At 44.4% G+C, this 12,040-nt stretch overlaps 2 protein-coding genes across 2 annotated transcripts; both read left to right on the top strand.

The window, feature by feature from the left end:
* The first annotated feature begins 1,402 nt into the window (after positions 1–1,402).
* Positions 1,403–1,969, top strand: LOC122205010 (interferon alpha-like). The gene has a single exon (XM_042912955.1). The coding sequence runs from the start codon at positions 1,403–1,405 to the stop codon at positions 1,967–1,969; it is 567 nt and encodes a 188-aa protein (XP_042768889.1).
* Positions 1,970–7,566: 5,597 nt separating this feature from the next.
* On the top strand, positions 7,567–8,246 carry LOC122204553 (interferon omega-1-like). The gene has a single exon (XM_042912083.1). It carries the CDS (start codon positions 7,656–7,658, stop codon positions 8,244–8,246), a length of 591 nt encoding a protein of 196 aa, XP_042768017.1. The 5' UTR covers positions 7,567–7,655.
* The last annotated feature ends 3,794 nt before the right edge of the window (positions 8,247–12,040 follow it).

Here is a 12,040-nt window from a genome sequence, read left to right as displayed (position 1 = left end):
TATCCAAAATCTATAACGAACTCACCAAACTCCACACCCAAAAAACAAATAATCCAGTGAAGAAATGGGCAGAAACACGAATAGACACTTCTCTAAGGAAGACATCCTGATGGCCAACAGGCACATGAAAAGATGCTCAGCGTCGCTCCTCATCAGGGAAATACAAATCAAAACCACACTGAGATGTCACCTCACGCCAGCAGAGTGGCTAAAATGAACAAACCGGGAGCCTATAGATGCTGGCGAGGATGTGGAGAAACGGGAACCCTCTTACACTGTTGGTGGGAATGCAAACTGGTGCAGCCACTCTGGAAAACAGTTGGAGGTTCCTCAAAAAATTAAAAATAGATCTACCCTATGACCCAGCAATAGCACTGCCAGGAATTTACCCAAGGGATACAGGAGTACTGATGCATAGGGGCACTTGTACCCCAATGTTTATAGCAGCACTTTCAACAATAGCCAGATTATGGAAAGAGCCTAAATGTCCATCAACTGATGAATGGATAAAGTTTTGGTTTATATACACAATGGAATACTACTTGGCAATGAGAAAGAATGAAATCTGGCCATTTGTAGCAACGTGGATGGAACTGGAGAGTGTTATGCTAAGTGAAATAAGTCATACAGAGAAAGACAGATATCATGTGTTTTCACCCTTATGTGGATCATGAGAAACTTAACAGAAGACCATAGGGGAAGGGAAGGGGAAAAAAAAAGTTAGAGAGGGAGGGAGGCAAACCATAAGAGACTCTTAAAAACTGAGAATAAACTGTGGGTTGATGGGGGGTGGGAGGGAGGGAAGGGTGGGTGATGGGTATCGAGGAGGGCGCCAATTGGGATGAGCACTGGGTGTTGTATGGAAACCAATTTGACAATAAATTTCATATTAAAAATATAAATAAATAAATAAGCAAACATTAAAAAAATCAAATTTAGGTCCATACTTAAGCATCAATGGCATTAAATTTTAACTTTTAAAAATTTTTAGTAATTCTTAACCCTGCATTGGATAAATAGAGTAAACTTTATATTTCCTTTTTTATGATTTTTTATGTATAAAGTACAGTTAAATATACAGTACATAATTACACATAATGTGTATCTGTGTTATTAAATTTTCTTAGAAGGTTCAATTAGATAAATATGTACAAAAACTCTGGAGGCAGGAGGTAATGATGAAAAAAAAAATGGTTGTGGAACCCATGCTCTAAACCCAAGTAGAAGGTGCATAAAGGAAAGCAAAAACAGAAGTAGAAAGTAAGGACAACGTTCAGAAAGTGAAAACTGCTATGTTCCCTACTTAAGCCACACGCACAAGGGAAGATGTTCAGAGAACCTAGAGCCACGGGTCACAGAGTCGCCCACCCCAGCCAGGCCGACAGCATCTGCAAGATCCCCGATGGCGCTGCCCTCTTCCTTCTTGGTGGCCCTGGTGGCGCTGGGCTGCAACTCCGTCTGCTCTCTGGGCTGTGACCTGCCTCACACCCACGGCCTGCTGAACAGGAGGGCCTTGACGCTCCTGGGACAAATGAGGAGACTCCCTGCCAGCTCCTGCCAGAAGGACAGAAATGACTTCGCCTTCCCCCAGGACGTGTTTGGTGGAGACCAGTCCCACAAGGCCCAAGCCCTCTCTGTGGTGCACGTGACGAACCAGAAGATCTTCCACTTCTTCTGCACAGAGGCGTCCTCGTCTGCTGCTTGGAACACCACCCTCCTGGAGGAATTCTGCACGGGACTTGATCGGCAGCTGACCCGCCTGGAAGCCTGTGTCATGCAGGAGGTGGGGGAGGGAGAGGCTCCCCTCACCAACCAGGACTCCATCCTGAGGAACTACTTCCAAAGACTCTCCCTCTACCTGCAAGAGAAGAAATACAGCCCTTGTGCCTGGGAGATCGTCAGAGCAGAAATCATGAGGTCCTTGTATTCGTCAACAGCCTTGCAGAAAAGGTTAAGGAGCGAGAAATGAGACCTGTTCAACATGGAAATGATTCTCACTGACTAATCATACCACACTTTCCACCTGTTCTGCCATGTCAAGGACTCGTTTCTGCTGTAGTCGTGACATGAAACGAAATAACTTGTCAAATGTTTTAGGAGTAATAAGCGACATCATGTCACCTCTACGAGCACAAGCCACTTACCGATGACCGTGCTAATATCCTTTTATCTATTTAAGTATTTATTTATTTATTTATTCATTTATTCATTTAAATATTTATGAGATTTAAATTTTTTCAAGTAATATGATGTGCACCCTTATGTTTTGGTAATATAATAAAATGTATTCTTTATATTTAATCAGTGTATCATTTTTTTATTTCATTTACTGTAGGAAGTGTTTATAAAGAGTAACATCAGGTCTCATGGTGCAACTTGATGGAAAACCGGATGAGAGGATTCATTTACCCATCAGATTCTATTAAAATCAGAGGTAACAACTGTCTTCCTCTAAGACAAGTTGTTCGTTGCCCTTACGACATGGGATATAACAAATACAGTTCTTGCTGTCTTTACCTTTGATTTTTGTAGGGATAGAAACCTAAAAGCCATCATCATACTTAATATTATAATGAAGCAGAGAGAGAAGTGAATTCTCTCAACTGATGGTAGAATGAAGAATGTCAGGAAATAAAAATAAAAGCTGTCAGTCTCCTCTACATTGACTGATACACATGGAAGTGCCAATGCCCATTGTCAGTGGATAGGCGAGCTTAGATTTTTTTAAAAATGCCATAGGACAGGTCGATACATGGCAACAGGAAGCCAGAAACAGAGGTGGTCATGCGGGACGACAGTGTAGTGTGACCGAAAGACTTACACTTGATTCTAAGGCACAGCAGGGGAGAGAAGAACCACGAAGGATACACAGGTATACTGACCATTCAGTAGAAGGATAACAAGAGAGGATGCTGAGTGTATTTAAGGAAATACACGTGCTTAGAAGAATGTCAGTGGATTCATGGAAGATGTGCGTCTAACTGCCTGCTACGACAGAAAGATGGATACCATCGTGAACTTCATGAGAGTTCGTTTGATGGAATTACTAAGCAGGAAACCACACTGGAATTCCTGAAAGCCTCAATAAGAGAAGTTAGCGCCTCTGAAGTGAAAAAGAATACAGCGTGCGGTCTGGAAAATAACGTGGGGCAGTTTTTCTGTGCATCGTTCTGCCTTTTATGCCATATATCTATTTCTCACTGATTTCATGGAATTGATGTGCTGGCAAATCATAATTATGTGTCTAGTATTATATTTATTTTGAACCACAGCTCATTTAATTAGTTACGATTTTTATGCTGTCTTGATTATTATTACTTTGTACATCAGCAAGCTGCTCATCTTTAAGAACCGACTGGGCGGGAATAGATAATTAATTCAATCCTTCACCAAAATATCTATTACCACTGAGAAAATAATACTCCCTAGAATTACTGGTTTTATTAATTAAGTTACTTCACTGATCATTATGACACTGGCTTGCTGTGGCAGCCTTATAGCACGTTTCACTTTCTAGGGGAGTTTGACACGATAAGAAATCTTTCACGTTACTCACGGGTAATTTCTGCTAATTTTTTTTTAAATTTTTTTAACGTTTATTTAGTTTTGAGACAGAGAGAGAGAGAGAGAGAGAGCATGAACGGGGGAGGGGCAGAGAGAGAGGGAGACACAGAATCGGAAGCAGGCTCCAGGCTCTGAGCCATCAGCCCAGAGCCCAACGTGGGGCTCGAACTCACGGATCGCGAGATCGTGACCTTAGCTGAAGTCAGACGCTTAACCGACTGAGCCACCCAGGCGCCCCCCCCCTTTTTTTTTTTTAATTTTTTTAACGTTTATTTAGTTTTGAGACAGAATGAGACAGAACATGAACGGGGGAGGGGCAGAGAGAGAGGGAGACACAGAATCGGAAGCAGGTCTGCTAATTTTTTGAATATCACCATCTTTGGTGGGTCCCCAAATAACACAATTATTACATAAAGACTGACAGTCTTTTGGGGCACCTGAGTGCTCAATTAAGTGTCCAACTTTTGTTTTCAGCTGAAGTCATGATCTCAAGACTCCTTAGATGGGCCAGGTGTCGGGCTCCAGGCTGACAGCAGAGAGCCTGCTTGAGATTCTCTCTCTTCTCTCTGCCCCTCCCCCACCCGTGCTCATATTCTCTCTCTCTCAAAATTAATAAGTAAACTTAAAAAAAAAAAAGACTAGCAGACTTTCTTCACATGAGAGTGCGAAGCTGGGTTAGGCATCGTCTTCATACTTAAGGCAACAAAAAATTGTTTAAAATCAGCTGTAACCGCAACATGAATAATGGAAATCCATGGAGCAAATGTGAGTTGTGTATAATTCAGGAACAAAAACAGAGCTAAGAATTATAACAGAATATTGTGAATACTAACTAAAGTCATGCACTTGAATGGCACCAAGCAACGCATCTTCCATAGAGTAACGACCAAAAGTATGGTTCATATTTTCTTATTTTTCTTCAGACGGCTCTATATGAGAATAGTGTTTGTCTCTTTCAACAAAATTCTAGGCAACTGTGTGTCCTACCTTTCACTAACTGACCTTCAAAGGAGGCAGCATTAGAAAACAGCATTTTGTGGTGAATTCTGGAGAAGGCTGACTGAGTCACTCCTTATTTCAAACAAGTGTCTTATTTATATTCAATTAGGAAATAGTGGCTTGTATTAATATCTGAGAGTTGAGAATAAGTATCTAGATGGATGTACAGGGGCACCTGGGTGGCTCAGTCAGTTGAGCATCTGACTTTGGCTCTGGTCATGATCTCGCAGTTCGTGAGTTCGAGCCCCACACCCAGCTCTGTGCTGACAGCTCAGAGCCTGGAGCCTGCTTCGGATTCTCTGGAGCTTGTTTCAGATTCTGTGTCTCCCTCTCTCTCTGGCCCTTCCCTACTCGTGCTCTGTCTCTCTCTCAGAAATTAAAAAAAAAAAAATTAAAAAAAACTTAGATGGAAGTACAAAAAAACATGATGTTTCTTTAATATTGTGGCACCTGCACCTCTCCCCTCAGCATTCCAGGACACATTCCCCTGTCCTAATCGTTTCTAGTTTCCTCCCTGTCCCAGAAGGAAGTCCCCACACACCCTGTCACTCACTCCCTTCAACTGTCAGCCTATTCACACAGCAGCTTTCTGGTCTGTTGTGGTCTCAGCTTAAACGTTTCCCTGAAGAGCAGCATGTCACAAGTAGAAACTAAAAATCAAATGAAATCTCTAAGTTTTGCAGAAACATCTTCAAGAAAGGCTTTTTATTTACTACCGTCAAATGTGATGTATTAGCACTTGCGGGGAAAAAGACAGAAAGGAGGATCCGGTTGAAGGGTGGGCTACCGAAGCTCCTCTCAGAGAAGACCACCCCCTGGTGGCCACGTGCAGCAAGGGCAGAGACCAAGACTGGAGGGCTGGCTTGGGATCCCTGCAGAAATCCCGCCACTTCTTGAGGATGTCCCCTCAAGCTGCAAAAAGCTACCAGCTGGCAACAACAGATTCTAACGCTGTCTATGACAAGGACTAAGTATTGCCCTGAAACTCTCTATAGCCATCTTCAGTTTCAATCCCAGAGCTATTAAGTGCTAAATACTGGAAAGTGTTGGAGAACCGAGTCTCAGGGTGGGAGGCACGGGCGGGCGAAGGGAGTGATCACCATCCGCCAGCTCTCTCCTTTGAGCCTCAGGCCAAAGCAGCTATTTTCCTGATTTGGGGGAATTCAGTGTGGCCTTCACTCTTCCCTCTGCCAGAGCTCCCGGCCCCCAGTTTGCTGCACCGATTGTGTTAACCAGCCCTTTGCTTTTTTGCCAGCAGAGAAGTCACTTCCCTTTTTTCATTTTCATGACATTCAGACCTATATTTTCTTTTGCCCAACACAATTGTTGTGTTTTGCTTTCTAGGAGAGTTGAAATGAGAAACAAAAAAACAAAAACCTGATATCTTGGAAATATAGAGAAAAACGGTGCAGCCCCTCATTCTTTTACTTGCCTTTGTATTGCCTGCGGATGATATAAAACATGATGCAGGAAGAGCAAGACAGACTATGTCCAGTAAACCACTGCGTAAAAACTAAGTCATTAAAATTCTTTTTGTTGCTGTTTTTTAAATTTAAAATGAAATAACACAAGTAAGTAAAGGAGAGAAGGCTGTTTCTCCCTGACATAATAGCCGGGGCCTCACCCCCTACATTCTGACCCTCAGACAGATGAACAGACTAAGAAGCCAAAGAGAAATACCTAGACTGAATGAACAATGGAGAGTTGCTAGTTTCTGTGCTGGAAGCTTCCACTGAGAGGCATCATCAGTGAGTCCCCTGAGCCCAGCTCAGAAATGTTGAGTCTAACTAGTGCTCAATAGTTGAAGTAAAAGATTGAACAATAAAAGCTGTGGTGGCAAAATGACAAATATTTGCTTACTGAAGGTGAAATGATTACAGTTGGGCTATTCCCCTACTTTTGCCTCAAAAGTTGAGACAAATTTTGCCCTAAGCATCTGAGGGCTATTGACACTTTGATACCTGCTCAGGAGAGTAGGAGGTCAGCGCTGAGAGCTAGGGTCCCTCACAAAAACACTCCAGGGACAAGGCCAAGGATCTAGGGGCAATAGCTGTTTTGCTAACAAAGAACCTAGCCTCTCCACAGCAGAGGAATTCTAATGTCCTCAGGACAAGGTGAGCCTGCCCTCGGGGAGTGAGTCCAAGAGAGGTTGGGTTGAGGACACTCAGTCACTCCAGAGGAACATGTTAGTAGAGGTGATAACAACCTTGCGCGTGAGGGTTTGCTGAGAAAATAAAATGATCTGGGATTAGAATCTTCACAGCTACATGTCCCCGACCAGAACCGGGCTTCCTGCTGGGGCACACTGGCACAGTCTGAGGAGCACTGTAGACGGGTTACGAAATGGCAGAAGGATAGTGTCTGTATTATTAGTCTTGACCCTGAGGCCCCAGTGAAGCATAACTGCATGGACCTGCATCAATTATTTCTAGAATGAAGAGAAACATCCAAGAAACTCATTCACTTATCACCACAAGCCTCTAATGTGAATACAACAGTAATTAAAACCCAGTCCTAAGTAAAGTACTAAGTACTAAGTACTTATTTAGTAAATAAGTTCTAAAGAGTTTATTTACCATACATCGTCTGGTCAGAACCTAGCAAGATACAAAAACCCATAGGAATGAAGGAGTCTGTCTCTGTATGAAGTAAAGAGGGTAAAAACCTAGTCCACGATCAAGGCCAAAGTTTATTTCTAACACAAAGAGCAATGTTCATATATGAAAATATATATGTGAGCAGGTGTGTGTATGAGTACCTACATGCCTACATCACTCCAGTCTTTAGGACAAAGACGTTTCTCATTTGGTTGATAAGTGTCCATTGGGGTGGACATATCAGAAGTTTATTGGGAAATAAAGCTTCCATTGCCAACGTAGTATTTTAGATTGATGACATCTTCTTAGACAATAAGGAGAATGCATAAATGAAAACAAAAAAAAGGAAGTAGAAGTGGAGAGGATGTTCAGAAAATGAAATTGTCCGCGTTCCCTATTTAAGAGCCATGCTTCGAGGCCGTGCTCAGAGAACCTCGGCCCCGAGGTCCCCCAGCCGCCCAGCTCAGCCCGGCCAGCAGCCCCCTCGGCTTCCCCATGGCTCTCCTGCGCCCTCTGCTGACCGCCCTGGCGCTGCTCACCTGCCGCCCTGGAGGCTCTCTGGGCTGTGCCCTGCCTGGGAGCCACGCGCAGGTTAGCAGGGACAACTTGGTGCTCCTGGGCCAGATGCGGCGACTGTCCCCTTTCTTGTGCCTGCGGGCCAGAAAAGACTTCCGCTTCCCCCGGGAGATGCTGGAGGGCGGCCAGCTCCGGGAGGCCCAGGCCGCCGCCGCCGTCCTGCGGGAGCTGCTCCAGCAGACGTTCAACCTGTTGCACACGGAGCGCTCCTCGGCGGCCTGGAGCCCCGCGCCGCTGCACGGACTCCGCTCTGGCCTCCACCGGCAGCTGGAAGCCCTGGACGCCTGCCTGGTGCAGGCCACGGGCGAGGGAGAGCGCGCCCCGGGGATGCACGGCCCTGCCCTGGCCATCAAGAGGTACTTCCAGGACATCCGCGTCTACCTGGAGGACCAGGGATACAGTGACTGCGCCTGGGAAGTTGTCAGGCTGGAAATCATGAGAGCCTTGTCCTCCTCGGCGACCTTGCAAGACAGCTTGGCCATCAAGGATGGAGACCTGGGGTCACCTTGAAGTGATTCTCAATGACTCACGTGCCACATCACCCTGCACTATGCCTGCTCACTTCAAGAGACTCTCACTGCAGCCTTCATTACAGAATTTATTGACTTTAATTCCACAAATATTTTGTGAGTAGTATTAAGCAAGAATATGTAAAAAAAAAAAAAAAAAAATCCGGCTTCAGGATCATCAGTCCTTAAGAGATGATTGCCCTGATGTTATTTATTTATTGTTTATTATTTATTTATTTATTTATTCATTCATTCATTCATTCTGTTGACTAATTTATATTTATATTTCCCTATAAAGGTTTTTGTCTTTACATTGTGTTAAAATGTATAAAACGTATTCACCTTTTCATTTTATTAAATATGCATTTTGTCTTAATAAATTCTTATCAAAGACAACTTGTTGAGTCTCTTTATTCTTAAAACCTAAGTCCAGGGTGCCCGGGTGATTCAGTCAGTTGGGTGCCCAACTTTCACTTGGGTGGTGATCTCACAGTTCATGAGTTTGAGCCCAGAGTCGGGTTACTGATAAAGGCCCTACTCACTTTTCCACCTTCCCCCGCTTGATGAGAGAGCATCGCTCTCCCTCATCCCAAGCCTCACCATGGTGCCCTTCCCCTGGGTGCAAAACCTCTGTGACCCCAAACAGAGGGACAGTTCCAGAAGGCTTAGCTTTGGACAGATTTCCTTGGCGCACAGCAGAGAAGGCTCTAGTAAGATGCTTATACTTTATCAGTGACCTCTCCTCTCTCCTGACAGTATTTTCCTTTCCACATAAAAAAAGTGAGCATCAGATGTGCCTCATTTTCATCTTCTTCATCCCAGCCCTACAACCACCTGTAGGTATTATCTTGCTTCTGTCATTCTGTTCATACCCAGACTATTTGAAGTTCTCTGCGGTGTCTGTTCCCAGTTCGCGGTCAGGTCGTCCTGCCCTCACTGTAACGTGGCTTCAGCCTCCCTGTTCTCCTGAAACTGCTCGGCCCAGGTTTACACTAAACCACATCTTACTGAGGTCAGAGATTGCTGTCAGCCAGCCCTGGCTGCCATTTCCAAACATCTGAGCCCTTTGGCCACGCCTCCACTTTCAAGTCTGACCTCCATGTGGCTTCTGTGTCTCTACTGTCTTCTGCTTTTCTGCTCCTGCCCCGCTCTTTCCTTTGTTGACTATTTTCTCTCATCTTGGGGCAATCTGGGTGTTCCTCAAAATTCCATGCTGGGTGCCACACTCCTTCCTCTCTGCACATACAGACTCAACCTCCCAAATAATTCCGAGTGTCATCTCTAAGATATGACTTCCAGGTGTGTGTCTTTGCCCAGAATCGTATCACGAGCATTAGTCATCATCTCCAAACTCTTATTTCTGTCTGCGCTCCCACAATATCTCCACTGATCATGTTCAGAATCGACCATCATGCATTTATTTGGCGAACTCCTACAGATCCTTGGATGCCAGCTTGGCAGACGCTTCTTGTAGAGTTTGCGCCCCTTTCATGCTCCTTTGTGCTCCCAGCGTCCTGTCCTTTCCCTGTCCTGGCCACAGAATGACGTTACTTGAAAGCTCAATGACCCAGAACCACCAGACTGGAAGCTCTGTGACAGCAGGCGGTGTGTCCACTATTTCGTCGTATCGGGCACCCACCGCAGCGCCCACGGATAGAAGATGTATTCACTACTTTGTTGTTGAAAGTGAAATTCCAAGATTCTGTAATATCTTTCACTTTGGTGTCTAGTTCATGCAATCGCTGAAATGGAATCAACAATCATCAGACATGATTTCTCCAAGAAACTTTTAAGTCCAGTGGACCAGCTCCAGCTGCTATAATCTGTCAGAGTGTCCACTCCACCTCCTTCATCATTGTAGAAAGGATTCCTACGTAATTACTTACTCCTTATGGTTAGCCTTCTCTGCCACAGTGTTCCACTAAAGAAAATAATATTTTTGTTTTATTTCCCAACACACTCACCAACACAAGTGAATTACTGAGATACTTCAAAATATTTCTTTATGAGTCCTTGAAAGGAGTCAAACTGTTTATGTTCCCCTTGGATTTAAAGACACCTTAAGCATTTAAGCACACTTGGATCTCATTATGAGTAAGACATAACGTTGAAGCTAGATTTCATATCCCTGAAGCAAATGAACACAGACGACAAAACCGGTCATACAATAATATGACAAGTACATTTTGTAAATACAACACTTGCTGTGGATAAATGCATAAATTATAATTCTTATTGTGACGCTGCAGATCAAACACACTCATGGAAATAATAGAAGTCTCAGTCCAATAGGATACGTTCACCTAAATGACACCCCAGGTTGAGGTAAAAACCCGACTCTCCGTCCATGTCTCTTTTTCAATTCTAAAAAGAACGCTCAGTGGTTTGATCCAGGTACCATTCTTCCACTTCTTCCAATGCACTCGAAGACAACATGCCCCAACCCTCTGCATTTCTCTCGTAAGGGGCTCTCCATTAAGTTTGAATTCTCCCCTATTTCTTTACAGGAGACATGGCTCATATATTCTGACACAGTCTGAAGATAGTAGAGGCATAAAGGTGAACTTCAAAGGTTAACTTACAGAGTTCTCTGCATCCTGTCCCCCAGAAGGTGCTGCCTGCACAACACGCGGAAGGCAGTGTGTGGCCATGTGGACTCACAGAAGGCAAGACAGGGATGGTGACTGCCCTCCAGGGAACAAGGAAGGCAGACATTAAAGACATGGTTCAGATTAATGAGGCAGCAGTACAGTCAGTGCAGCTAAGGGCACGTACTAAGAGCTGAGGAAGAGGAGGGACTGGAGAGCGGCAGAAAACCCCACTTTTGAAGACACCTGTGGCTGCGGAGGATAAATGACACCGGATTTTCATCTCCTCCTCCAAAAGAAGTGGAGACAACATTAGTAGTGGTCACCCAGGAAAGTGTAAAGATTAAATGAGATAAAGTTTGCAAACTTTAGGCTGATCATAGATGAGAGTCCACCTGACCGCAGTAAATGGTAGCTGCCTGCAGGGCTAGTAGGACGTCCAATGCTGGGTAGAGTCCACACTCAGCCAAACCAGCTCAAGCTTTCAGTGAAGCTCTCCTAACACCCTCAGGGGTGTGCATGGGGAGCCCCTCCCCCCACCCAGGACCCTCCTGGAGAGGGCAGTGTCTGCAGGACTGTGAAGGACCAGAGCCCAAGTTTCCCCTCTGGGGTCAGTACCTGGAGCATAAAGGAGAGAGATCTCACAGCGCAAAGAAGGTCTTTGCGGGGAACCAGCCTCTTGAAAGTTGTCTGACAGAAATGGCTGCTCTGTGAATCGTATAAAGCGGTCAGAGCTCCTTCCCTCAGGCTCACTCACCTTCAGACCACTTCCGGTGATAGTTCTGAAGGCACAGTGGAGAAGACACAATTTGTAGAAACGAGGACACCAGTTTTAAAAATTATGAAGGAGAGGGTGATGAGAAATGGGACATTCCTAGATGTTCAGCCATTGACTTTCACAGCCCTAATTCAAAAGCTATTTCCTGGGTTAGTATTTGGGTAAAGTAAGTGAGTACTTCCTTCAAGTACTAAATTTAAAGAGGCACCAAATCTAAGTAATCAAGATAAATACCTTAATGCAATACTTTAAAATGTAAGCTAACGCAAAACATCCATGAGGTACAAAATATCAACATGTTAAATACAGAGGAGAACTGACCTTGCACGTGCAACTTCCTGAGTCTTCAAAGGAGCCACGGTGCATATGAAATTCTGGCAAATTCCATTCAGTCTATGAATTTCTTGCCAAAGAAAATAAAAAGATCTC

This window comes from Panthera leo, chromosome D4 (assembly GCF_018350215.1).
Source record: "Panthera leo isolate Ple1 chromosome D4, P.leo_Ple1_pat1.1, whole genome shotgun sequence".
Classification (NCBI taxonomy): Eukaryota; Metazoa; Chordata; class Mammalia; order Carnivora; family Felidae; genus Panthera; species Panthera leo.
This window is presented reverse-complemented; position numbering and strand designations above follow the sequence as displayed.

Excerpts from the sequence above, each read along its gene's own strand:
- LOC122204553 (XM_042912083.1), top strand. The coding sequence starts at position 7,656 with ATGGCTCTCCTGCGCCCTCTGCTGACCGCCCTGGCGCTGCTCACCTGC.
- LOC122205010 (XM_042912955.1), top strand. The coding sequence starts at position 1,403 with ATGGCGCTGCCCTCTTCCTTCTTGGTGGCCCTGGTGGCGCTGGGCTGC.